At 39.7% G+C, this 25,555-nt stretch overlaps 1 protein-coding gene across 2 annotated transcripts in view; it reads left to right on the top strand.

Moving 5' to 3' along the window:
* Positions 1-25,555, top strand: part of DGKI (diacylglycerol kinase iota) — a gene marked incomplete at its 5' end in the record, with an annotated part of 458,035 nt that overhangs the window by 393,153 nt on the left and 39,327 nt on the right. For both annotated transcript variants that reach the window (XM_082631691.1, XM_082631690.1), the window contains one exon: positions 16,672-16,697. In XM_082631691.1, coding sequence (XP_082487817.1) covers positions 16,672-16,697 — 26 coding nt within the window. The remainder of the gene's footprint in view (positions 1-16,671; positions 16,698-25,555) is intronic.

The following is a 25,555-nucleotide window of genomic DNA, read 5'->3' as shown; positions in this document are numbered from 1 at the left end:
TCTTAGTTCCCCAACCAGGGATCCAACCCATGTCCTCTGCATTGGAAGGTGGAACCTTTTTTTTTTTTTTTAATAAATTTATTTATTTATTTATGTTTGGCTGCCTTGGGTCTTCATTGCTGCGTGCGGGCTTTCTCTAATTGTGGCGAACAGGGGCTACTCTTCATTTCAGTGTGCAGGCCTCTCATTGTGGTGGCTTCTCTTGTTGCGGAGCATGGGCTCTAGGCACACGGGCTTCAGTAGTTGTGGTGCAAGGGCTCAGTAGTTGTGTCTCGTGGGCTCTAGAGCGCAGGCTCAGTAGTTGTGGCTCATGGGCTTAGTTGCTCTGGGGCATGTAGGATCTTCCTGGACCAGGGCTTGAACCCGTGTCCCCTGCACTGGCAGGTGGATTCTTAACCACTGCCAACGGGAAGTCCCAAGAAGGTGGATTCTTTACCACCAGACCACCAGGGAAGTCCGTATACAGTTTCAACTTTGGTCCATGTTGCACAATTTACTTTCCCATTAGGAATATTTAAGAATCAGTATGTGAAGGGACCTGAAGAATTATTGTAATATTCTAGGTACAACTGGCATCTATTGCTTTCAGCCTTAAAGCCCCAGTCAACTTGGAGATAGTAAAAGTTCAATTTTAACATCTTGTTCACCAGGCTAAATAATTCTATAAAAAAATCAAAAGGGAAATTTTAAATTCTTAGAACTGAAAATACTGTTTATCAGAATTTGCAGGAAATAACAGAAGTGGTATTCACAGAATGATTTATGACTCTAAATCATTTTCAAGAGAAAAATGATTCCATACAAATAAAGCATTCAATTTGATGAACTGGAAAAAGACTCAGAGTAGAGAACAAAGAAACAAGAGTGAAGAGAAATAATAAAGATAGAAATCAATGACAAGGGGAATAAAACAGACAAAATAAATGATTAACCGAGAATAAAATTTTTAAAAATTGGTTCTTTCGAAAGGTAAATAAGAGACAAAATTCTGAGAAGGTTAATTTTAAAATACAGGAGATAAAAAGGAATGCAACTCCAGTGCTTTCCCAGCTCATTCTTCCTCCATGGCACCCAGTCAGCATCTGCTCAAGAGACCTTTCCCCTCCGAACTCTAACTGACCCAACCTACCCCCACAGTCTCCCGGAGAGGGGAGCAGGGCTCCTCAGGGTTTTCTCATAGTTTTAACTTTAGCTTCTAAGATTCATCAGCCTCCCTCCTACTTCAGGGAGAGCAGACAGAATGAACAAACAGAATGAAGTAGATTTCTGTTATTACTGGCACTGGTTACATTTATATTAAGATTCCATTTAGATACATTACAAGTTTTAAAGAAAGATTTATAGAGTCATCCCTTGGTATCTGTGGGGAATCGGTTCCAGGACCAAAATCAATGGATGCTCGAGTCCCATAGTCAGACCTCTGTATTAGCAGATCCACATCTGCAAATTCAACCAACTGTGGATCATAAACTTAGTACACGATCCGTGATTGGTTGACTCAGGATTTGGAACTCATGGATACATACATACATATGTATAATATATATATATATATATATATATATATATTATGTATGTATCTGTAATAGCTTCATTTTTCCCTTGTCTTCACCTATTTCCTTTACCCAGTTTGTTTTTTGGAACTTTAGGTGATGGCCTGATTCTAATATATGTAGCTATTTCCATGTCTGTGTGTGTGTATGTGTATGTGTGTACTGTCTACTTATACACAGGTCCTCTAGGGGAGACTACAATTCCAAAGAAGGATATACAACACATATAGGATCTTCAAATCCTATGAACACAATAAAAACAATATTTTTTTAAAATAAATTTATTTATTTATTTTTGACTGCATTGGGTCTTTGTTGCTGCACACGGGCTTTCTCTAGTTGCGGTGAGCGGGGCCATTCTTCGTTGTAGTGCAGGGGCTTCTCATTGCAGTGGCTTCTCTTGTTGCAGAGCACAGGCTCTAGGCACATGGGCTTCAGTAATTGTGGCATGCAAGCTCAGTAGTTGTGGCTTGGAGGCTCTAGAGCGCAGGCTCAGTAGTTGTGGCACATGGGCTTAGATGCTCCGCGGCATGTGGGATCTTCCCAGACCAGGGCTTGAACCCATGTGCCCTGCATTGGCAGGTGGATTCTTAACCACTGCGCCACCAGGGAAGCCCCAGAAACAATCTTTAAGAAAAAATTTTGAAATAAATTGGAGAGAAGTAGTTGACTCACACTGTTACTGCTAGGACCATAAGGAATTTGTCTTTAAAGGTTTTCAGTGTCTAAGAAAGTGCTACTAAAATAACATGTTTCTGGAAACACATTCGCTCTCATCATTAATTGAACCACCACAATTCATAACAGGACTATATTTCATTTGGGCAGGAGATTCATAAGGAAGTAATCAACTAAAATTTTAGCAGACAGAATCTGATTCCAAAGGAAGAGTTTTCCCAACTTCATGATCTATGAGATAAAAAAAAAAAAATAGGCACTGAGTGAAAACTCTAGTATATTCTTTTCAAGTCCTCTTTGAGGAAAGGACAGACTTATCTCTGAACCTCTGGGTTAAGGGAAAACAGGTAAAGGGACTGCAAGGTATTGTTTAGTTTATGAATAAAAATAATCTTTTCTAGTTCTTATGTTTTGTGGTTTGTGCAAAACCCCCAAAAGAAAAAGAAAAGGAAAAAATGCACATGTTCTTAGTATCTCCAAGTCCTGAGCCTAGAAGAGCTAAGGTGAAGGTCACACAGGTAAAAATAAAAGATCTTGCCACTGGATTAAGACACTGGGGAGACAGTGTAGGGAACCACCAAAGGCAGACATTCAATCCAGACACCTGTATACTCAGGTATCTGTTACCTGCTTAGCTTAAGCAGGGTTGATGGATTTTTATGATCAGTGGAGCATTTCTCTCTCTAACAAGAGACAGTTATAAAAAATTGAACTATAATGTATCTGGTCTGATTTATGACTTCACTAGAATCTAAGAAATGGGTTGAGCCATTCATTTAGTCATTAATTTATTGAGAAAATATGTATTCTGCACCTTCTAGGTAGAAGCAATACATATACCTAGGCATTGACGATGTAAAACTAAATGAGAAATTATTGTCTTTGAAGAACTTATATTCAGAGGGGAAATAATAAACCAATTATTATAGTTCCCTCTGATAAGTGCTATAATGGATATATGCATAGAGTGTTCTGGAAACAAGAGGAAAGAGAATTTGCTGCTTTCTCCAGATTTTACTTTTTTATTTTTATACGAAAAGGATGAATATTTAAAGAATTAATGAAAACACAAGCCACTAAGAAAAAAAGAGGCTTTTTAAGGGCTCTATGCTTATTTTCTTCAACTTTTGCCCATGAACAGGTATCTGCTTTTCATCATTATATCACCAGAAATACCTCTCAAATAATTCAATACTCCATGACAGTTGCACATCACTCTACCTAATGTGTATTTAAGGATGTTTGTACAACCTGGCAAGTTATTTAGGGATATTCAAAACACCTAACAATATTTTAAAGTGAAAAATTGACCTTTTTTAGTATAATCTATAATTCTGAACCATCCTATCAAGAAGATAGCCCTGAAATTCACCTCCTCCCAAAACTCAGAAGTTCTGGACTGAACATAGGAGTAATAGCTTCATGCCTCTCTTGTCTCCAGCTATTTCCTTCGCCCAGCTTCTTCTTGGAATGTTAGGTGATGGCCTGACTCTAAAAAAAAAAAGGTTAATTGCGCTTATTGTCGAAGCTCCAGGTTCTCAACAGGAAGACAGACTATTGGGCCATGATTTTGGTTGTGGAAATATCCTTCGAGCATCACAATCAGATAAGACGGAGAAAATTAATCCTCTTAGTGGGAAACAGGTTTTGCTGGAATATATCGTAGAGATGAAATCAGTGCTCTCAGGATAGAGATGGTCCCTTGCATGACTGAAGGGACCTTGCTCTCCCTGGCTAATCACTCAAGCTGGAAAAACTGCCATTTAGCTGACATGTATCTTCCTTTCTTCTTTTTTCCCTAACTTACCTCCAGTCATTGTCCTCTCTAGCCAAGCACATAATGATACTATGTCCCTTTACGTGGGCAAAATAATTAATAAGAAATTTTGCTCAGTTCTTTCTATAATTGCTCTTCAATTTGATCCAGGGAATTAACATATTAAAATAATAAAGCTGCACTGAATCCCTGACTCAGGGAACCCTTGCTATTTTACAAGTGAGCAAGTAAAAGGTAACTCTGGTGGGTATTAGCAGTTGTAGGTGCCCTGTTGATGAGCACAGTGGTGGGGGGAGGGGAGGAGGGAGGAAAAATTGTTTCTAGAAGCCTATGCAGTGAGATGTTAGCGTGTCTCCCATGTATCTCTGGATTATTTTGGTTGTGTTAGTGAAGTTTAGTTCTTGAAGAGGTTTTGGATGTTCTTTGGATGGAGGGGAAGAAACTTGGTATGTGGGGAACCATAAACCATCAAAATTTTGTGGATGGAACAGAATTCTCAGATTTCCAACTAAAGGAGACAAGGCAAAGCCAGAGCATTAGGAAGTATGGAGGCAATTTGTGTAGAAAAGCACTTTTCCTGAGTTTCCTAATAGGTAGAGAGCAGTGGAAAGGGCCTCTTAGGAAATTATTGAGTCTTCTTTAAAAACAAAACAGAAGAGATTTCTATTTCCTTCCAACAACGCGCTCTGCCTTACGGCATTAAGGAAAGCAGGTCAGAAGTAACAGGAGTCTTTTGTAACAAAATCACTTAAGCACCGTTCTAAAATGGGGAAAATAACTCCATCTCCCTCTGCACTGGGGAAGTTAGAGTGAGTATTGTTATGCCAGTATAGGAACGGGAATTTTTTTGTCTTGTTTTCAGTGGCTCTGCTACAAGTGGAGGCTTGGACACACAAGAGAACCCCTCTTATTCCTCTGTCGTGTGTCCCCTGGGAGCAGCCCTGTGCTGCTGCAGGGTCACAGTACAACCCATTTTTGCGCGGTCAGTCCTCTCTTCCTTGAAACAGTGGCTGGATCTTCCTTGAAGGCTTGACATTGAAATCTCATCAGTTTGGAAAATAGGGATGTAGGGTATGTTGGACGGGATTCAAGCTAGAAAATGTTGGTGTAGATGCAGGGAATGTTAGTTCTACAAAATGAGGCCACGCCTCTCCTTAAGGGCCCAGTTTTTTTAAACAACAGGATTAAAATTTCAAGAGTGATAAGAACCATCCCCTGGGAATGCTGGCAAATGTCCCTGCCATCAGGAAAGTGCCCACAGCTTCTGAGGGCTCCAACAATGATTTTCCTTCCTTTCCAAGAGGGGGCAAATATGCAAAGTTAAGTGTCCTGTCATGTCACTTTTAGAGGATGCCACCCTGTGGACCATGGTCCTCGACACATGCCCCATCACTGGGCTTCCATGGCAGGTTTTGGCAACGGAAGGGAAGGTGGGAGGCAACTTCTCTTTCCCACAGATTGCCACTTTATAAGGGTGCCCGTCAGGATCTGAGCTAAATATTTGTTTCTCGCTCTAACAATCAGAGAAGAGGCTGTAGTTTCTCCTAAATATGACTTTGGTGCATCTACCTGTGACATGAAATATTTCTGCATGTCAGTCCTCTCTCCAACACTGGTCCTGGGACTAACCCTTCAAAGGCTGCCCTCATCTCCTCGGAAGGTCACTGAGAAATCAGCTCGCTCCTGGCTCCCTCTTTCCCACCTCCCGACCTCTGCAGAGAGGACCGGGCCTTCAGGGAACACCAGTGAGACAGCGCTGGGGACAGCAAGTGAGCCTCTGTGTCCTGCCCCTCTGTTCCTCGTCCCATTCACCCCACTTCCTCAGAGCCCAGTGCATTCAGTGTTCGGAGGTCTGTTTCAAGGTGTCAGCTGTCTCCTGACAGCCTCTCTAACCACTCACCTCCAAAATAACCCGTCCATCCTTTTGCTTCTTTCTCAAACTCCCACCAAACCTCTTGTTTTCTCAGTGTCAGTCTCAGTGTGAATCATTTGATTAAATTGATTTAAAGGGTGAAGGATAATTATGTGAAATCCTTCCAAAAGTATTTGCCTGTGAGTCTCAGGTTGGAGAGATACTGACCAGTTATCGCCTGGTGTGCTCAGGAGTGGGGTCAGGGAGGTGAAGGGGGTGCGTTTATCGCTCTTGGAAATGGGAGGTTGTACAGAGTGGAACTTCTCTCGGAAAACTCTGGGGACCTCTGAGCCCACAACCCCGAAGAGACTAGGGTAAGGAATAGCTCTACAATGTAGAGAAGCTACTTGCTTGGAATTCAGGGAAATGGGGACGTTTTCCCTTTTCCTAACTTTTCTGGCTCTTGAGCTGATCACCAAGCATAAGAGCAACTACAGCAACAGACATTACTTTACGACTTTCTCCAATGCTCTCTTTAATGGTAGCCTCACCCGATAGCCCCCTTGGAATCTCCTTGAAAGTGGGAGATTTCTAAGTGCGAATGTTCTAAGTTCAGTATCAGCCACAGGTTAAGCGTGTAGGGGTGCTTAATATTCAAACATTGGATTAACTGAGTTGTTCTCAAGGAGTCTGTGGAGCCCGTTTTCACTTCTTGGACCAGACTTATTTGCATCAATTGACCGTTTTCTCTTAGAGCTCCTTTCCTGTTTTGGGTTGTTTATAATATATCACTTAGAAACTGCACCTTCCTTGGACACAGAAGAGTTGGGCAGAGAGAGAGACTTTTTTTGAGATTTTGTTTCCCATGCCAGTGTTTTGAACATGAATTCCCTCTTCTGAGAAGTGGGTTAGGTGGGAGGAGATTTTGATAGGAAAACCTCTGGAATATATTATAGTTATCTTCAGGAGAAGTGCCAAAGCAGCTCCCACATCCGCCTGTTTTTTCTTCCATTTTCCAATGCTGGATTCAAAAATCTGTATTGTATTTCATAAAAGTAATTAACTGCGGGTAAGCCCTTGCTCAGTTGCCTTGGCTCCACAAGGTAGATATTGCCTATCCTGAATCATGTGATATGTGAGATGGTATTTTGTATAAGTTTCTTGTGTTAATACCGAACGTGGCACTCATGTGATTTGCCCTCACAATTTAGAGCTTCCTGTTTCAACTTATGCTTTTAAAAAAAAAAGTCCACACTTACAAAACTCCAGATGGATTGCGTCTCAACTGCAGTTGTTGGCCAGTGCTCCCAGAGTCATTAGCCTAAAGCCGGCAGCCCTTTCTAAAAGATATTCCCTGCTGATACTCCCCACCAGGTCTCTGCAGGTATATCTTCCTTGATCAGATTTTAGAATAACATGCCTTTTCTATTCCTTTAATCCCTTTTTAGAAATTAGGCAGGCAACTATATTGCAAAGACCGATTTGTAATAGGAACTATCACATCTGTGTCTTTTCTGCATGATTGTACAACGTCTGATGCACAATTTTTTTTGTTGTTTTTACATCTTCAAACGGTTAAAATATTTCCCCGGAGTGTTCATATTTTACATAATAAAAAGTGTGATGGTCAGTTTTTCATGTTTAATGAACTTGGTCTGTATTAGGTTCTTCCAGGTCATCTCTCTTTTTAAAAAATCTCTTTCTTCTTGTAGCCGACTCCCACTTTTGTCCGTTTCTCCTCATCTCTAACCATGCATTTCAAAGAAACTCCTTCCCCTCATTTTGTTGCAGTTCTTAGGGATGAATAGTAGGTGGCAGTAAAATTTCAAGCTCAAAGGGCGTTAGGAGTTTCTTCCTCATGCCGCAGACTGATTAAGGAGGGTGTATAGAAGAAATTGAATCGTACAGGCTAGTGGTAAAACAGTGCTGTCTGCAAAACACCAAATATAACTAAACACAGGAACTTATTAAAAAGGATATTTCAAGTACAGCTCACGTTGGGATCATCGGGTGTATATTTGGATAGGAGAGTCTTAATAGGAAATTATGAGCATGAACAGAATTAGAGGAAATTTACATCAAATGAAGAACTCCCCAAGCAGCCTCTATTATTTGAGTTCTGGAACTTATTTCCCTACCTCCATACGAATGCCCATCTCTCTCTTTCCTCTTTCCACAACCCTCCCTTCTGTTGGTGGTGAATGTTACCTTTGAGGCTGTTTGGCAATCCCTGAATGGGTTTGTGACCACTTGAATAGAGAATGTGTTTGTCTTTCTCTCATTTCAGTGCCACTTTGTGTGGTTGCTGTACCTTTCATCTCTTTTGCTCTCATTCTCGCCTGCTCTCTTACTGTATGTGCTTTGTTTGTTGTCTTAATAACAATATTCATAATAGAGGGAGGAAAAGCAAACAGAGAGGATTGTATAGTTGATGGAGGTTCTCAGTGCTAAGGGATTTCTGGTTCTATTTTATCTAGTTAAAGATGCTTAGGGCCTGGAGTGATGGTGGTGAAGATGTCAGCTAGATCTATGATCTCACTGTTGCTCCCTCAAGCCCTCAAAATGATGTCATAGGTTGGGCATAGCAGTCCTTAGGCAATGCATATCCTTGAGGGAAGCTCAAGGGAGAAGCCTGTTGCCCAGAGATGATTACCTACAGCCAGGCTTTGAGACCATGTTAAATCATCCCTTGGCTGGCTTGACTTAAATGAAAGTTCTTTGTCCATCAACAGTTTCAGGAAATAAATTGAATTCTGTAGCTTCATCCGTTCAAGGTAAAACAGAAGCAAAACAAAGATGGTGTTTTTTCAGCAGTGGTGTGTGGACCCTTGAAATGTGCCTGGAAGGGATGTCCAGCTGGGAAATCAGTTTCCACTTGAGACATTACTCAAGAGTTTGTTAACAGACAACTAGAAATAATGGTCCAGGCAGGAAACAGAGTCCAACCTGGGGAACTTTGCCCAGGCCTGAATGTTCTTGATTTTCTTCAGTAGGAGCAGGTGCATCAGCACATGATGGGAGGCTGTGTGTACAGAGATACTGGCTTTCACCAAAGTGTAAGAAAGGTGGATGAGATGAGCCCAGGGAACTTTCAGGGCTGTGGTCAGGAGAGGGAAGAAGAAATGAAAGTAGAATGACAAAGGAGAGAGGGAAACAACATTCAGAGTTGATATAAAGCTAGAAACCAGATACTTCTCTTTCTCTTCCTGAGTACGTTGGATGATCCACCCTGTGCTTATAGAAAGTAGTGTTTTTGATGTGGTCCTCATCCGAAAAACTAGAGGGTAGGGCTTCCCTGGTGGCGCAGTGGCTGAGAGTCCGCCTGCCGATGCAGGGGACACGGGTTCGTGCCCCGGTCCGGGAGGATCCCACATGCTGTGGAGCGGCTGGGCCCGTGAGCCATGGCCACTGAGCCTGTGCATCCAGAGCCTGTGCTCCACAACGGGAGAGGCCACAACAGTGAGAGGCCTGCGTACCACAAAAAAGCCAAACAAACAAGAAAAACAACTAGAGGGTAAAGAGGAATGTTAGGCATGACAAGGAAAATTGGTGAAATATATGTAGAGAGTTGCTTTCAGTGTGTGGTTATGGACTGCCTTGTTCACGAGGACTGCACAGCTGAGGATGGTTTATTTGCAGTGTGCCGGGCGGAGTCTAGAGGTAGCACAGCTTCTAGACCACCCTGCCATTCCTCCTGCGTTTTCTCTTTTAATTGCATGATGGTAACCAGGAAATGAAGGGCCTTGGTTCCTCCAGCCAGACCTGTGGGTTGGTATGAATATCTCCGAGCTCCCTCCCCCATCCACAGTCTTATAGAAATAATCCGTGGCTAAGTATTTTCAGAATATGAATCTCTGCTTTTGTGCCTATTCAGATGCCTCTTACACCTGTCCTATATTTTTATTCCAAGCTCACTTCTATGTGGTGGCCCCTTTGGTTGCCAACTCCCCACCAGGAGGTGGTTTAGAAAATCTCAGTGGAGGGTATATGTGTTGGGGACACTGGGGAAGGAGATTAACATTCATTTGTGGGTGATTCTCTCCAAAAAGTAACAGACCCATATAGGTGGGTCCCCAGTATTCATCTAATCTATTTTTAGGAAAGAATATGTAAAATGGATAGTCTATTGACCTCTCTCTCTCCAAGGGAGGGAATTATACAGATAGTCCAAGGAAGGGCCAAGTAGGAAAGCCATGGATGCTATTGGATTAAAGCCATGAGATGAAAAAAAAAAAATTTTATAGAGGCTTAAGAAAAGTGGAGTCAGGACAGTATTACTCAAATAAAAAAAGAGAGATGTGGATGGACCTAGAGACTGTCATACAGAGTGAAGTAAGTCAGAGGGAGAAAAACAAATATCGTATATTAACGCATGTATGTGGAATCTAGAAAAATGGTACAGGCGATCTTATTTGCAAAGCAGAAATAGAGACACAGAGGTAGAGAACAAATATATGGACACCAAGGTGGGGAAAGGGGGTGGGTGGGATGAATTGGGAGACGGGGATTGACATAGATACACTATTGATACTATGTATAAAATAGATACTAATGAGAACCTACTGTAGAGCTCAGGGAACTCTACTCAGTGCTCTGTGGTGACCTCAATGTGAAGGAAATCCAAAAAAGAGGGGATATATGTATACGTATAGCTGATTCACTTTGCTCTACAGTAAAAACTAACACAACATTGTACTCCAATAAAAATTAATTTTTTTAAAGAAGGTATTGTGTTGGGAAGAGCTTGGAGACTTCACGGAGGCTGCCAAGAAAACGCCCGTATCTGAAATGTATTGCAAAGCATTTCTGCACCTCGTAAAGGCTGAACTAGTCATGATGCCCATCATCTCCGTCCTAGGTTTATTGATTGAAGACAGTAAAACACTGCAAGTAGTGCAATATTTCTTAAAGACTTTCACTATCCTAACTAGGACACTCTTGTGCTCTTATTGTTATGACATTGCTGGTAGAACCCTGGGCACATTTTTCAGTGTCCTTCAGCCTTGTGATTGATCTACTGGAAAGATTAGAGGGTTTGAAGGGAAACATGCTGATGGAAGGCAATCTACACAACCGTTTTTGTGTTTCTTAGACATTCCTTGTGTCTTAGTGATGACAGGGTCTAGAAGCAGTGCTGTCCAGTACAGCCGCCGCAGCTGATATGTACTCTATGTCTCATTCCCTCAGATTCTTGATATCTGCATACATTAATCTTATAAAATAATTCATTCCAGGATGTTATAGCTGTATTTAAGTGGATAATTCCGTATTTTCTGTCTTTTCCTTGGGAACAGAGGAGAACAAACTCATCCTCTTGGGGACCTTGGAGACATTCCTGAGGCTGACTGTCTCAAACACAGATTTTTTTTTTTAACTTTATTGCTTTAAGAATTCAAGCAACTTTTGCTTTGGGATCCATAATATGGCTGTGCCTGTTTCAGCATAAAAATAATATTTTACCAGTTAAATTTTATAATTCCCCATCTAAAAATGGTGTCTTATTTTCCTGAGGCTTCCCTTATTTTCCAGTTCCCATGTGGACCCTAGCTGGGGAAGTCTTGCCTTCATTTAAAAGGAAAGAAAAGTATGGATATTCAATTAAGCAGGGCTAACATTGGGAAGGGGACTTTCACTAGCAAGTGTTCCAGTTAAAATTATGGAAAAGTAAATCAAAGTGGTTAAAAAGCAAAACACTTCCACAAAGCAGATATTTGAAGTGATGAATAAGTGAATGGATTCTTACTTAATATAGTTTTAATTGTTACTCACTTCCCCTTAATCCCTTTTTTCCCACTGCAGTGGTGACACTGTGGGAAAGCCCGCGGCTTTTTCTATAACTTAATAGTTCAGAGATCTGGGCAAACCTTTGCTGTTTTCCTCCGCTGTAGTCTTTTAGCTATTTTTTTGACCGTTGTGTTTCTTCTTTAAGTTTCTGTTCACAGAGACTCTGTTTCCCTCCCTTGTTTTCTTCCTTCCTCCCTTCCTTTCCTTATTCCATTTATCCATTTCATGGAGATTTGTTAACAGTTTTGTTTTGTTTTGTTTTTTGTGGTACACGGGCCTCTCACTGTTGTGGCCTCTCCCGTTGCGGAGCACAGGCTCCGGACACGCAGGCTCAGCGGCCATGGCTCACAGGCCCAGCCGCTCCGCGGCATGTGGGATCTTCCCGGACCGGGGCACAAACCCACGTCCCCTGCATCAGCAGGCAGACTCTAAACCACTGCGCCACCAGGGAAGCCCCCTGTTAACAGTTTTTACCTGCTTTGTGCCATCATCTTTTTAGGATGTTCTCAGCCCGAGTTTTGTTTTTTGGAAGATCCTTGTCCTGCTCTCTACTCTGGGTGTTTTTGTGTAGATGTCATGATGGTTCCTTTTTGTTCATTACTCATATTTGTATTGGGTGAGTTCTTTTTGGAACCGCTAGTTTGGATGGATAATTAGGGATAGTGGGTTGGTGTGTTTCCGGAAGCTTGACTTTGAATCTTTTGTCTTCAGACTCTTTCTTAGCAGCTCTCTCCTCCACGGTTTGATTCTGCTACTGAATGGCTCAGAGCGGAGGGCTTTCTGCCATAGGTTTTGTGGTCCGTGATGTAGCTCATGTCTCCTCAGTTAAGGTTGAAACACTCTGTCTCCCTGGAACTTGGTCCAATTTTACTATACTTTCGCTGCTCTTCTTCATATATAATAATTTCAGTTTAGGGACATCTTCTAGTTTAGCCAAAGATGATACTTCCTTTTCTGTTTCTTATTCTCTCTGTTATTTTCCATGAATTTCAAAAAGGATTGAAGAGCGGAGATACTAACGGGGCAGTTTTGCGATACTGGTCTGTAGCTTGTCTTCTGCCTTTATTCTTGCTGTTTTGTAGTCTGCTCGCTACAGCTGCCCGAGCAAAAGCACAGGTGAGAATGTGTGACTTCTCTGCTTCAGAACTTTGCTCTGTGTAGCTTAGAAGGTAAATAACAAGCACTTCAAACTGGTCCTTCAGCTCCTACATGAAATGCCCCTCCCACCTCTTTCTTTAGTCCTGATGTTTATGACTCCTTTACATTTGAGCAACACTGAGTTGCTTGTATATCTGATAACATGTTATGAAATTTCCTATCTCTACCCCTATTTCATGTGCCTGTTACCACCACCTGGAGTTCTTTTTTCATACTTAATAGGCTTCTACTTATCCTTCAAAGCCCAGCTCAGATGGTTCTTGCTTTTTGAAGCCACCTTTTACTTTTTTTGGAAGAGAATTGGTCTCCCTCTCTTCTGTGCTACCCCTTTACTCATACACGTTTTGATTATTGCATTTTTTCATTATACTATAATCACTTGTTTATATATTTTCCTCATTCACTAGATTATGAGTTCCTTGAAATCGATATCTTGTTTGTTTTTTGATCCATGTCACTTGGCACGGTGCCTGGTACTTAAAAGGGTCTCAAGTAATAATTATTATTCAGGTTTGAATCAACATAAAGGGAAAGATTCAAATCTGAATAATAATTATTCAGGGTCAATAAAATAGGAGAGAGATTTTTAAATGCGGGTCTTGAGTTTTTGTTTTCGTGTCTTTGCTGAATTTGAATGAATGTAAATAAAAATGTAAAACAATACCAAAATCAATAAAACAAAGCAAAATCAAGTATAAATATCCTGTAGCCCATAATAAAAGACTAGGGATGAGGAAAGAAGTGAGGAGGAAAACTCTAAATCCTGGAGCTATTTGAGCGCTAGTGAAGTAATAGTCTGCATTGTGAGAGCAGATAGGTTCTCCAAGATAAAGTGTATGTGGAGGAGAAATGAACAGGCTGGGACAAAGCCACGAGTCTTTCAGGTGCAGTGGGAGGAATAAGCAGTGAGCTTTCTTTCCTTCCTTTGTTGTCAGGTTAAGGAACATTATCTCTTCCAGGGATTCAACCTCTCTGTTGTAAAAATAACTTATACTGCTGATTTCATGATATTTCTTCTCTCCTGAGCTCAATTCCAGAAAACTTTTTATGCCCATTTCCAGCAATAATGGATGATGTGCATGTCTCAGTGGAATAATTTAGTGACTCGCTCCAGTGAAAGGTGAAATACTGAGTGAGGATTGAAATACTCCATATGTCTTAAAATTCCACAAACCCAGGCGTGTGGGAGACATTCAGCACAGAAACTCAACATGACTAATCCTTAGAAAACAGTCTGAAATCAATAGTTCTTCCCCACTGCCTGGACATACCGCAGAAGGCATCCCCTTGGGGCTCTCAAGAGCCATCTGGAATTTTTCAGATTTAATATTAGTGCTTTGCTTTTACAGAGAGGCAGCAAAAACCCTCACTGGCCTTCCACCTGAGACATTTAGTGGTCCATTGGTATGGATTTTCCTTTATTCCTATAGCTCTGTGAGAAATTAATTGCAAAACATCCAAGACATGCTTTGCTTCCGTCCTGTCAGAAAACACCAGGAGTGACGATGTTTCCTTGTTGCTGACTCTTTTTTCATGCCCTCTGCAACTGAAACAATTCTCTAATTTCTTTTTTTTTAATTTTATATTGGAGTTGAGCTGATAAACAATGTTGTATTAGTTTCAGGCGTACAGCAAAGTGATCCATTTATACCTATACATGTGTCTGTTCTTTTCAAATTCTTCTCCCATTTAGGTTATTACAGAATATTGAGTTCCCTGTGCTGTACAGTAGGTCCTTGTTGGTTATCTATCTTAAATGTAGTCGTGTGTGTACATGTCAATCCCATTGCACCTCTGTTCAGCTCCCTCTGCCCCTTTGTTTGATGGTGGTCATCTCTGTTGCAGGGGGCACAGGATGTCTTTTGGCTCTGAGAGTGCCCACGCTGTCACTAATTTGGAGCTTCAGGTCATTCCCTAGACCCTTCCCTCACAGCTGACCTAGGAGCTGGCAAACTCAAAGGTGGTTTTAAGGTGACGTGGTGATTTCTGAGGAGCTCCAGAGTGTGTCTGAGTCCGAACTCTAGTGTGTGGTGCTGAAATTAATGCAATTTAATCAGGGACCCACTATGTTCTAAGTAAGACATAGTCCTAGTTTCCAAGAAGCTCACAACCTATTGGGAAGGCTGGTGTGTGAAAGTGTGAAATAGGGGGATTCCAGGGAGAGGATAGATCAGCTCCACCTGAGGAGGCCCAGCAGTGTTTCTCAAGCAGCCAACACCGCAGTGATGACTTAGTATTATGTCAGGTTCTCTCCCTCTGCTCCCGTGTCCACCACTCAGATGCCAGTTTTCTCTCCACCAGATCTGGGGACACTCTGTAGTTTTCACACACAGAAGTCTACTTGAAGAGACCTATAAGGTTGAAATGATTTCACTTTGACACCCAATGGAAGTTCAAGGCTGTCTCACCATTATTCCTGTGTCTTTTTTTTTTTTTTTTTTTTTTCTTTTTGCGGTATGCGGGCCTCTCACTGTTGTGGCCTCTCCCGTTGCGGAGCACAGGCTCCGGATGCGCAGGCCCAGCGGCCATGGCTCACGGGCCCAGCCGCTCCGCGGCATATGGGATCCTCCCAGACCGGGGCACGAACCCGTATCCCCTGCATCGGCAGGCGGACTCTCAACCACTGCGCCACCAGGGAGGCCCTATTCCTGTGTCTTTATACTGTACTGTTTGTTCACATAATGGACAAAAATATTTCTGATCAGTAGATAAAGTAAAGTGGTATCGGGCATCCCAAAGTAGCTAGAATTGTCCTTCAACCACTATGCACCCACTGAATCATTCTTGTCCCAACGTTTGTCATCGTGTCACATAAATATTAGTTATATTATGACTACATATAAATATTAGTTATATAAAGTTTGGTAGCTTTACTACCAAACTCATGCATTTGCCTTTGGTCATCTCCCTGCTATGGGCTCCAGCAGGCCCATCATTTAGAGGAGAGGACCCCTCCCTCCTGGTTTCTTGCCTCTCCCTTCAAAATTCTAACACCTCTGAATGCAGTATTATGCATCTCTTTCTCCCAAGAAAAGCATGAGTCAGTAGTCAAGACTGTATCTTTCAAACTTGAGGGGAATTCATCAACAAAGTTGTGTCTGTATTGCTCAAAGTAACTCAATTAATAGCCGAGGAAGAAAAGAAGGTCATTCTTGTGAAAGGGGTTGATATGATGATCCGTTGGTATCTTAATATTGTAATTAGACCTGAGCCTCAAACGATATGCAGACGTTATCACTTTGTAGAAGTTCTGTGGGATCCCAATGGCTGCCCTCCTGCCTCATCCTGACTCTCACAGGTTCAGAGACATGAGGCCAACACGTAGAGGGTCTACGTCATACTCACTGAAACATTAAATTCCACAGTGAGTGGAAGCGAAAAGCAGTATTGATAAGGGCACATGCCGTTTCTCTTACTTCTGTCTCATGTTTTATTGTCCAAGTAGATTGCTTTTTTACATATAGACACTTAATCTAGTGCTTAGTTACATCCCTGGTATTTTCTATGGAGGCCTGGCCTTCAGCACTAGTGACCTCACAGGATTTCATCCATCACCACATGTCTGTGAGTTCTTTTATTGGGTGTGATAAATCCAGAGAGTTTAAGTGTGTTTCAGTCTTATGACACCATGCTAACAGACTATTTTAGTAACATCTACCACTCAACCAATCCAGGTAAGCTTTGGGAGTTATTAATTGGAATATACCATACAACCAACACATCAATTGCACCATCTACTACTATACTGAATTTCTATTTAACTGAATTTTGGGGGTATAATTTCTATGAGCTTATTCTTGATCATTGTTGTACCTATAATTATCAGTGTCACTTACAAAAGATTTATCATGCTTATTATCTCATTTTAGGTCACCAGTCTCTTCAGAAGATCACGGTAAGAATCTGTCTTACTTATACTAATTCAGAACTAAAAGTTGAGCTGTGGTCCTTGCATTTCATTGTCAGAGGGAAGAATTATTTAAGAAAATGTCTTTAAGATGTTCACTTTGTGTTTTTTTAGTGCACAATATGAAGCGCTTTTAAAAACTTAACTTAAATCTGATGTCTTGTATTATCTTCAAATCTGTTACAACTATTTTGGTTGACCAATATTTCAAAGCTTAACGTATTCTGATTTCTGTCCCATCTCCAGATACAGTTAACCCTTGAACAATGCAGGGGCTGGGGGCACCCTCCATGCAGTCAAACATTTGTGTGTAACTGAGACTTGGCCCTTCATATCTGCAGTCCCTCCACATTGGCAGATTCAACCAACTGCGGTTGCTGTAGTGCTGTAGTTTTTACTATTGAAAAATATTCCTCATGTAAGTGGACCTGCCAGTTCAAACTCGTGTTGTTCAAGCGTCAGCTGTACTCTGTGTGACTTCTGGCTGGTCATGTAACTGCTCTGAGTCACAGATTTCACCTTTAAAGTGGGGATTTGTAGTAGATATTTCCAGAAGTCCCTTCCAGAGTGGACATTGAGATTTGCAGAGAATGTTATGAGTCTGAAATTGGTAGTAGTCTGAGTTGTTACGCAGTTGAGGTGAGTTATTTGCATTTTAAGAGATGACTATTTTATTCAAAGGATAAAATGTGTAGTTTTGACACATCTAAGGTTTGGAGTTGTACATTTATTCAATCAGTCATTCAGAAATGTTTTATTAAGTGTTTACAATGGGTCAGTTATGTTATATAATCATGTTATACAGATATGCTATATGGAGCTATGTGCAGGGACAATGTGATGTGTGACACAGAACTTTTTCCCTCAAGGAGCTTGATTGGTTCCCTTTTGGGGAAGGGGGCAGTGAAATGACACATACGTACTGCAATACAAAGTGAAATTCGATTAATCTTTTATAAAAGAGGGATAAGCCAGGACTCTAAGAGTACCACTGACATTCCACTTCATGCTGTCCCTAATTCAGCTAAGGCACCATTATCTATTTAGCCAAGCAAGTTTAAAAAAAAAAAAAAAAAAAGACAGCTGTTTTAAGCTTTCCTCTTCACCCTCCCATTGCTACCTGGCCACTAAATTCTATCAACTCTGTTTTTTATACTTCTTTTACCTCTGTTTTCTTTTCCATCCCCATTCCTTTCATTTAGGGCCACTCCATATCTTACTTGGACTTTTAAAATTGTCTTCTGATAGCCATACCCATACCTCTAGAATTCCTTCTTTTATTTCCCTGTATACCTACATATCACCAAACTGATTATGGTAAAAATCTACTCCCATTGCCTGTAGGATGAAATCTTTTCAATAGACCAATAATTGTATTCATCTTTCCAATATTGAACTTAAACATGGTATAGAAAGTCCTAAGTGATGGACTCTGTCTTCCTCTACTGCTCATTGCTTCTTTGGCATATTTCCCGTTCTCTCTGTGCTCTAGCCATGCGGCACTACATCTAATTTCTGAAACTCAGCACGTTTATCATGTTTCCCTGCTTTTAGCCAGGCTGTTCTGACAGAAGTCACTCCTCCTTTTTGCCATAGACAATTTATACTTACCATCTGAGGCGTGGTTAATCATCCGTGAGAGCTTTCTGCCCTACTTAACATTGCATCGCATATTTTTCTTCATCCTAGAATTTAACTTAAAAATTGGTTGCTTGATTTACCTGTCTCCCCTGCTAGACTGTGAGTTCTTTGATATAGATCCCAACAAACAGCAAACATTCAAAAGATGTTCATTAATTGAATACTTAGAGAGAGGTGGAGTTTTTAAGTAGGCCTGTTCTGCTGCCGTATCATAAAGTCTCTCCCAGTGTTGGAATGAAGTTGTATCATGTTCTGTGAAAAATCATAGGGGAAATTATGTTCAGGCCTATTAAGTCAGAATTAGGCATCACCCACCTAATGATGACCTACTGTTATATGCTATTTTGCTCATCGATGTTGGTATTGACTAGGTTTTTTATTGCATATTTAGAGGTCCTTGGATTTTCCGGTTCAAATGATAAACCAGAAACTTGTGTTTGGTTTTTATTTTGAACTAGGGTTTCCTTTAATGACCTTTGTTTGCATTTGCCTTCCTGTCTGTAAGAACTTAATCTCCCATTCCAGAATAAAGGGGGATGGGCTTCTGAATTACAATTCTGTAGTCCACTAGGGATTCTTAAGGGTTATGGGCTATCAGCAAGCAGTGTCAATGTCCTGGGGAGTCCTGAACGGTGACAACTACCCGGAAGACTTGTTCAGTATTAACAGCACTTTAGAATCGATTATTTTAAGAAGTGGGTATATGTGATTAGTTAAAGAAACATTATCCAAATTAGAGGGCTTTTACATTTTCATGGCTTCAAAACGTTGATTCTGCAACTTCCAAAAATGATTCAAATATGTAATGTAAAATTATAATGCTGATTGATCTAATCTTACCTAATTTTCATATCTTCTAGCCCATGTATCCTTAGAAAAATATTCTTTTCCTTTTATCACCAAGATTTTCTATTAGTACTTAAAATGTGTTTTCTTATGTTTATACATTTTAAAGTGTTCATGTTTGCTGTGGCTAGCATAAAACCTTGAGTATCATGTCATCAAGCTTGTGTTGTGTACAATAATGACATTGCAGTGTACTTGTAAGAGGGGTAAGAAGTAGCGTTTTTGCTCTCTCAAAGTTATGGGTAGAAAAATCGAGGCACATCGGGCAAATGGATTGTGAAATTGGAAAAGAAAGCTCTGTGCCTCTTGACTTTCTATTTTGTTTGCTTTCCACCAGTGATCCTATTCCTCTCTCTGACTGGTCACTTTGGCTATCCCCAGAACAGACTTCATTCTTGAGAAAATCTAATTTTCCAAAGTCCAATAACCCTGACCTTCTCGATCCCCTCAGATTATCCTTTCATGGAAAATGTGCTTGGATATCGTGGCTTTGTTATTTTCCCTCTTAGTTTCAGTTTCCTCACCTGTAAAGTGAGGCTATTCGTATCTACCCTGCCTACCTCATGGGATTGTTATGAGTTCAATTGTGAAATCACCTTCCAATTTGTTAAAAGCACCCTGAACATAATGCTGTTGATGTCAGCAGTGGATGAGGAAGTATGTGTTTATTATGATGTTTGCTCAGCATTACATACTGCCTTTGACAAGTTAAAAGATGTGCTGGGGAGGAGAAGGGGTGTGAAAAATGTTTCTTTCAGCATTATCATTAAATATTAAATTTTATTGGAAGCCTTTTTATATCTGGGTGAGGAGGACTAAAATGGTTAATACACAATTTAGCCTGCAGTGACAAAGTAAAGGGACAGTTTCTGATTAGATACGGGATCATTAGATATGGGAAATTGATGATATAAGGCATAAGTGAAATGTAGAATGTTTCTATTTTTATCATAGAGTATCAGTCATTAAGAATAAAGGCTAAGGGCCTCCCTGGTGGCGCAGTGGTTGAGAGTCCGCCTGCCGATGCAGGGGATACGGGTTCGTGCCCCGGTCTGGGAGGATCCCATATGCCGCGGAGCGGCTGGGCCCGTGAGCCATGGCCGCTGAGCCTGCGCATCCGGAGCCTGTGCTCCGCAACGGGAGAGGCCACAACAGTGAGAGGCCCGCGTACGGGGAAAAAAAAAAAAAAAAAAAAAAAAAAAGAATAAAGGCTAAAATTTACTGAGTGCTTCTTGTGCAGAGACACTGTGCTAAAGTGTTTCAGCTACATCATTTCATCTTTAACAAAGCACACTACCCAGTAAATGTGTTCTCCTCAGTTTTTAGTGGGGGAAACTCACAGTACTTACATAACTTGCTGAAGATCACACAGCTAGTTAGTGGTAGAGTTAATTTTCAAACCCAGTTCTAACACTCCACTCTTGCTCATTTACCCACCATGTCCCCAGAAAACAAAAGAAGTGATTGTCAGCATTCAGGTGAATTGATAGAATTATAGAAAGAAAAAAGTTTCCCTCTAACAAGAGGTTATTTACTACTGTGTGAGTAATTTCCTTTTAATGACAAAACAAAACAGACCAAAAATAACAACTTCTCCCTCCTGCTGGGAATGATTTGTCTCAGTAGAAAAAGTAAATACCAATGTCACATTCTCTCATAATTAGTTAACTGAGTGAAACTGAAGCTCAGGGAAGCCTGCCATGCTAAGTCCCAGGGGGAACGTTACATTTTAATGTTACAGCTGGAAGCCAGAGTCCTACTCCTTGTCAGTAGATAAGCTTGATGGTGATGAATTGCCCTGTCCTACAAGTTTTGTCTGCATTTAGTGCCTATTGCCCCTGGAGCCACCTCTGGTGGGTTCCCAGGCTGCTTCGCCTGCTCTGAGCTCTCAGATTCTGTCTTGTCCTCTTAGCTTGCTTGCTTTATGGCCTCTCAGAATGCCTCTGTGCTGGGGCACTGACAGAGGGTCAGCTTCCAACCAATGTCTGTTCACTTACAAAGTAAAAGACATTAATTGGGAGGAAATGCCAACAATCTGATTCCCCCTGGCATGTCTGAAGCAGGTATCCCTCTCCTGTCCTAGCCCCCAGACCTGTTGTTGGTAAAAATGGTTCTTTCTCACTTTATATGGTAGTTCTTCTGTTGCAACGGTAACACAATGAACAAGAATGGGAGTGGAGGCTATCTGGAGATAAAAACTGTAACAGCCGTAATCACCAGTGTTAAGTCTCCAAGGACGAGCCACTGTCAGGATTTGAGGCAGTTTTACTTTGCAGTGGGTTGTGCAGGGAAACGCATTGCAGAGTGGCCTAAAGCTCTTTAATACATCAGTGGCTGTCTCTGGCTCAAATACCATAGATTCATATTTCTCTCTAGTATAAATATATATGTATATATACATTTACTGAAATAGAAATATTCATAAAAATGTATAAAATTTATCTGCTCAGTTTAAATTATAACCAAAGGAACTACTGTGTACCCAGCCCCCAGTCTAAACAATAAAATACTTGTAGTCATCTGGAAGCTTCGTGATTGCCTTTCTGATTACATTCTCTTCCCTCTCCTATGGGGATAGCTACTACTCTGCTTTTTTTGTTAAAAATTCCCTTGTTTCTTTTCATCATTTTACTCCACGTATGCATATTTCACCTATGGATATATGTGTGTGTATAAATATATATTTTATATATGTATTCCATATATGTGTGTATATGTGTATAGTTTTGCTTATTTTGAACTTTTATAAATTGAATTCTTTTGCAAACTCTTCTGTGATTTGCTTCCTTGGTACAGAATAATGCTTTTGTAACTCATCCTTGTTGATGAGCATCATATTCATTTCATTAATTTTTCATGTTGTATAGTGTTCTGTTGTAGGACTATATAACAATTTATATACCCAAATTCTGCTGATGAATGTTTAGGTAGGCTCCAGGGTTTCTTTCTTTGTTTGTTTTTGTTCTTTTTGCTATTGCAAACAATATTATGAACATTCTTTTTCATAACTCCTCCTGGTGTCCATTTGCAAGAATTTCTCTAGGGTTTAAACCTGGCAATGGCAGAGTTAGGTGGTAGGTTATACACATATTTAACTGATCACATAATGACGAACTGTTTTCCAAAGTGATCATTCTAATTTATACTCCCAACTGCAGTAAGAGTTCCTAATAATCCACCTTTGTCAACACTTGATATTAACTGATTAAAATTTTTAGCCAATTTGGTGGGAATGTCAAATGGTATCTTGTGATTTTAATTTGCATTAAATAATTACATATCAGATTGAACATTTTTCATATATTTGTAGGTCATTTGTGTTTACTTTTCTATGTAATTCTTTATTTCCTTTGCCCATTTTTTCCCAGTGGGCTGTTTTTTCTCAGTGATTCATAAACATTTTAATGTATTCTAGGTAAAAAATTTGTGTAGACTATATGTGTTGCAAATTTTCTCCAGTTTGTGGTTTATCTTTTCAAACAGGGACTTTCCTTCACTGACTTGCAAAGCCTGTTCTGTCTCCCCATATTTGTGGGTTTCCAGATTCCCTTTTCTGTTTTATTTATCCATATGTCTATGTCTGTACAATACCATGTTGTTTTAATTGCTGTAACTTTGGTAGAAATCTTGATATCTGGGAGATACCTAAAATTTGTTGTTCCTCAAGAGTGTCTTGATTGTATGTGTACTTTTGCTTCTTCAGGTAAATTTTAGAATCAGCTTATCAAGTTTTGTGTTGCAATTTTCACAGCAATTGCATGAATCTATACATGAGTATAAAGAGAATTGATATTTTTATGATAATGAGTCTTTTCATCTCAAACCACATCTCTTTACACTTAATTATTTTTAACTAATTAACCTTTTAAAGTGCCTATCAACAGAGTTTTATGATTTTTTTCATGAAGGTTTTGGCCATCTTTTGTTAAATATATTCCTAAGTACTTAACATTTTAGTGAGATTTTATATTTTTAAAATTGTATTTTCTAAGTGAACATTGTTGGTGTATTAAAAGGCAATTGACTTAGAATCTTGTTTCAAAATCTTGAATCAGGATTCCTGCTAATCTTTTATATTCATAAACTTTATCTGAAGGGTCCTTTTGTGAGGAAAGTATTTTCCTGAGAACTTTGTTTCATCTTTTCCAGTCACTGTGCTCTGTATGAGTACTTTCTCATTCTTTCTGTGCCAGTTAGAACACTCAGTATCGTATCAAATACACGTAGAGATAGCAGTATTGCCTTGTTCCTGACCTCCAAGTCAGTGCCATCCACAAGTCACCATTACTTGTGAAGGTCACTGGCAGGTAGTCGTGGTGTTGATGGTGTGGTTGTTCTGTGGATAGACTTTTAAGGATTTTCTCCTTCATTCAAATTTGTTAAATTCAACAGGTATTGAATTTTACTGAATTTTTTTTCATCTTTTGAGATGACAATATGCTTTTTCTCATTGGATCTTTTACTATGGTCACTTCATTGATTTTTTAGTAGAAACCACTATTATATGCATGAGATGAGTTCAAATTGGTTATTACATTTATCTCCTTTATATATTGCTGGGTTCAGCTTACTAATATTCTACTTAGAATTTTTACTTCCATATTCGTGAGTGTGATTGGCTTTTTTCTTTTTTATAGTATGGTGCATGTATGATGTTCATACCTTCATAAAATGAATTGGAAAGCATCTCCTCATTTCCTAACATCTGGAAGACTTTGTGTAACACTTGAGTTATCTATTTCTGGAATATCTTAGAAGATCCCATCAGTAAAGTTGTCTGGGGCTGGCATTCCCTTTGTGGGGAAAATTTCAATGACAGATTTGTATTTTTTAATGTTGGAGGAGATAGATTTTCTATTTCTTCTTGAATCAGTATTGGTAACTATTTTTAAAGGAATTCATCCATTTTATTAAAGTTATTTTTCATTTTTTGGCATACATTTTTAAATACTATCTTACTGTCTGTGTAACTTCTATGAGATCTGAGGTTACATCTACCTTTTCATTTTTAATATTGTTTGTGCCTGCTGTGTGTGTGTGTGTGTGTGTGTGTGTGTGTGTCTCCCCTCCACCTCTCTCTCCCTCTCACCAGAGGCTTAGAGCCCTTTATATTACTGGTTTTTCAAGAAACCATTTTTTACCTTCATTGGTCCTCTGTATTATGTATTTGTCTTCTGTTTCATTAGTTTCTTATGTTTATAGTTTCCTTCCTTCTAACCATTTGGGTTATTTTTATTCCTTTTCTACTTTTTTTCTAACACAGACATTTAAATACAAACATTACCTGAATGCTTTCTCTTCCCTATATATCTCCTTCTGGAATTCCATTTAGATGCGTGTTAGATATTTTCATGCTATCCTATATATGTTTTACCCTCTATTCCCTATTTTATATCTCTTTGTTTCTCTGGAATGCATCCCAGATAATTTCTTCAAAGTTGTTTTCTCGTTCATTTTTACTGATTTTTATTCATGTCCATTTAAGATTATTCTAGGTGAGCTGCTCATTTCCTTGGGCCTTTATGCACGAGAATTCTTTAAGTCCTTCAGAGAGGTTTTCCAGTCACCAGAGAAAACTACCCAACTTGATTAATATAAATTAAATTCTCCATTTGTGAGTTTTTGTGTGTGGATGCTTGTTTGGTTCTTGTTTAGAATGCATAGGAAACACAGAGACATTAATTCAGAGTGTATCGTATTCAGATAATGACAGTAACTAGTTAATGTTCATCACCAGTCATTATGTCTAAGTCTCTCTAGTTATTTTAGTTGTCTGAACCACATTCTCTGGTAGATTCCTTAGAAAACCAGTTTTTTCATACAATAGCAGTTGGTCTGAGTCTTTCACCCTTGAAAATTAGTTGTGCTGCATACAAACTCACTGGGGCACATGTTCTTTCCTTGACATTTTAAATATTACATTTTTCTCCTGTCATAAAGCATTTGCTATTAAAGTCTAATGATAATATTCTCCTTATAAAAGTCACTTTTTTTGGTCTTAATACCCAAAGGATATTTTATTTTCCTTTAATGTTCAGTATTTTTATGAAAATATGCCTGGATGTAGATCATTTTGAGACATGACACTATTTAAATATAAAGTTTATTATTTTTTAAACTTCAGAACTGTGTTCTTGAATTAAGTGTTTGTTCTGTTTTTTTGCTTTGGTTTTCTTCAGAAGTTCATTTTGTATGTTTGTTTTATCTTCTTTGCTTATCTTCAACCTTTGCCATTTTCTCTCACATTCTTTTCTTTTTGATTTTTAAAAGTTCTTTGTTTCTTCTACTTAAGGCTTTATTGGTTGAATTTATTTGTTCTTGTGTTCTTTCTAGTTTAATTTGCAAAATGTTTTATTCTT

Source organism: Mesoplodon mirus, assembly GCF_964341445.2.
Source record: "Mesoplodon mirus genome assembly, chromosome: 9".
NCBI classification, from domain to species: Eukaryota; Metazoa; Chordata; class Mammalia; order Artiodactyla; family Ziphiidae; genus Mesoplodon; species Mesoplodon mirus.
Note: the sequence above shows the minus strand (reverse complement) of the source record. Positions and strands in the feature narration are given on the sequence as shown.